The 3158-nt window shown below is 46.6% G+C and overlaps 1 protein-coding gene across 1 annotated transcript; it reads left to right on the top strand.

Annotated features, from left to right (window-relative positions):
- Nucleotides 1-1544, top strand: LOC123481350 (polysialoglycoprotein-like). Its single transcript, XM_045220193.1, has 4 exons — nucleotides 1-77; nucleotides 202-267; nucleotides 484-567; nucleotides 697-1544. Exons 1-4 carry the CDS (start codon nucleotides 23-25, stop codon nucleotides 1281-1283), a joined length of 792 nt encoding a protein of 263 aa, XP_045076128.1. The 5' UTR covers nucleotides 1-22; the 3' UTR covers nucleotides 1284-1544.
- Nucleotides 1545-3158: the final 1614 nt, after the last annotated feature.

Here is a 3158-nt window from a genome sequence, read left to right as displayed (position 1 = left end):
TAGCAAGACTGTTGTTGTTATCATGGGAGCTCTGAGAGGATTGCTGCTCTTTGTGCTGACTGTTGGGGTCTTCAATGGTTGGTTGACTAATGTTTTATTTGGATTGAAGGGCTTTGTTTAGGAACTATGCTTAACTTTGTAAATTGGATTAAAATGTGACTACTGTTTTGTGAGCTTCTCTTCTGTCAACTCTCTCCTCAGTTTGTTGTTCCCCTGTTGGAAAGTCCAAGAAGCAAGATCGAGTCTCTCTACAGAGGAGATTTGGAGGTAAGCGTTCTTTCCCCCACGTTTTATCCCATCCCTTGTAGCAATGTTCTTTGTCTCTGTATATGGTGGTGTTTGCGTTACTCTTTGGTGTTAATTGGCTTTAGTCAAATATTGACTGTTTAGAGACCAGAGGATCCCTTTAGTTTCATAATGTTTAGCCAGGAATTGTCAACCTTTGCTGTTGTAATAACTTGCTTGTGTACCGATATTTCTCAGAGCTAGCATCAAATGACGTCTCCATTGCACATGCCCTGGCCTTGCTCCGGTCCATAGTGTCTGACTCTAAACAAGCCAGAGAAGGTAAGGCCTGCAACATACTCTTACAACTGTGCTGAGTTGAGTGGTGTGCAATGTTGCGACACAATCAAATGGAACTGTAGCACAGATATGCTCCTGTAGAATGCCCAACTGTTTTGGTCTGTAATGCAGAGTATTTGGAGCCTGACGACGACGACTCTACTGGTGCCGCTACCGGCTCGCCTGACGACGACGACTCTACTGGTGCCGCTACCGGCTCGCCTGACGACGACTCTACTGGTGCCGCTACCGGCTCGCCTGACGACGACTCTACTGGTGCCGCTACCGGCTCGCCTGACGACGACGACTCTACTGGTGCCGCTACCGGCTCGCCTGACGACGACGACTCTACTGGTGCCGCTACCGGCTCGCCTGACGACGACGACTCTACTGGTGCCGCTACCGGCTCGCCTGACGACGACGACTCTACTGGTGCCGCTACCGGCTCGCCTGACGACGACGACTCTACTGGTGCCGCTACCGGCTCGCCTGACGACGACGACTCTACTGGTGCCGCTACCGGCTCGCCTGACGACGACGACTCTACTGGTGCCGCTACCGGCTCGCCTGACGACGACGACTCTACTGGTGCCGCTACCGGCTCGCCTGACGACGACGACTCTACTGGTGCCGCTACCGGCTCGCCTGACGACGACGACTCTACTGGTGCCGCTACCGGCTCGCCTGACGACGACGACGACTCTACTATCAAAAAGTAAACAAGTGGGTATGGTACGATCTCCTCCGCTCTTGAGGTCTCCAGCACAAGTGGGAAAGTCTGTAGACCAACAGCCTTCTGTTACTGACCACGCTATTGAGGATCCATTCACCTCTGCAACTGGGATTTATTGGCCACAAACATGGAAATCTGAAGCGGGACATTGTGCTTAGGAGTCATGCAAGAGTTCATGGGTACTGTAGTCCAGGGTGTGTGGCTCTGCATTTGCTTGTTTTGCCTCTAAATTAAACTTTGACTCTAATACTTGTGTCAGTGTTTTTGTAGGTTCATACTTTGACATGAGGTCAGTTACCTGACTTGAGTAACTGGGTTGATGTGTACATTATTGCATGATTATAAACATGCTTTTGCATCAGCATTATTACAATGACCCCTCTGGGTATAAACAGGTTAAATGCTAGATTTTTAAATTACCATTTGACATTGGTATTGATATCTGCTGTGTAGGTCAATGTATGCTAGTAGCATCCTACTTGGTTTTTAGAATCTAATGGGTCCTAGTCCATGGTAACTTGTTTACTGGGTTTTAGAACTGAGGTCTTAGTTTGGGGGTGGTACATGTCAATGAGGATGTTGCAGAATCTGTGAATAATAGTGAAGACATCAACACTATGGAATCATGTAGTAACCAAAAAAGTGTAAAACAAATCCAAATATATTTGAGATTCTTCAAAGTAGCCACCCTTTGCCTTGATGACAGCTTTGCATTCTCTCAACCAGCTTCATGAGGTAGACACCTGGAATGCATTTCAATTAACAGGTGTGAGAAACGACAGTCCATTACTTTCAGACATGAAGGTCAGTCAATCCGGAGCATTTCAAGTACTTTGACAGTGTCTTCAAGTGCAGTCAAAACATCTAGCGCTGTGATGAAACTGGCTCTCATGAGGACTGCCACAGGTAAGGAAGACCCAGAGTTACCTCTGCTGCGGAGGATAAGTTCATTAGTTACCAGCCTCAGAAATTGCCGCACAAATAAATGCTACAGAGTTCAAGTAACAGACACATCTCAACAAACTGTTCAGTAGAGACTGCGTCTATCAGGCCTTCATGGTCAAATTGCTGCAAAGAAACCACTACTAAAGGACACCAATAAGAAGAGACTTGCGTGGGCCAAGAACCACAAGCAAATCAAATTCTATTGGTCACATACACGTGTTTAGCAGATGTTATTGGGGTGTAGCGAAATGCATGTGCTTCCAGCTCCGACAGTGCAGTAATATCTAACAATTTCACAACATATACACATCTAAGTAAGGAATTAATTAAGAACATATACATATGGACAAGCGATGTTAGAGCGGCATGGACTAAGATACAGTAGAATAGTATAGAATTCAGTATATTCACATATGAAATGAGTAATGCAAGATATGTAAACATTATTAAAGTGGATGGTGTTCCATTTCTTAGTGTCCAGTGATTTCTATAAGTCTATAGGCAGCAGCCTCTAATGTGGTAGTGATGGCTGTTTAACAGTCTGATGGTCTTGAGATAGAAGCTGTTTTTCAGTCTCTGTCCCAGCTTTGATGCACCTGTACTGACCTCGCCTTCTGGATTCTTTGCTGCCCTTCTTGACACCAGGCCATCCTCCAAAAGTCTTCGCCTCACTGTGCGTGCAGATGCACTCACACCTGCCTGCTGCCATTCCTGAGCAAGCTCTGCACTGGTGGTGCCCCGATACCGCAGCTGAATCAACTTTAGGAGACGGTCCTGGCGCTTGCTGGACTTTCTTGGGCGCCCTGAGGCCTTCACAACAATTGAACCTCTCTCCTTGAAGTTCTTGATGATCTGATAAATGGTTGATTTAGGTGCAATCTTACTAGCAGCAATATCCTTGCCTGTGCAGCCCTTT

Source organism: Coregonus clupeaformis, unplaced genomic scaffold (genome assembly GCF_020615455.1).
Source record: "Coregonus clupeaformis isolate EN_2021a unplaced genomic scaffold, ASM2061545v1 scaf3316, whole genome shotgun sequence".
NCBI lineage: Eukaryota > Metazoa > Chordata > Actinopteri > Salmoniformes > Salmonidae > Coregonus > Coregonus clupeaformis.
The sequence above is the reverse complement of the archived record's forward strand: the minus strand, read 5'-3'. Positions and strand labels throughout refer to the sequence as shown.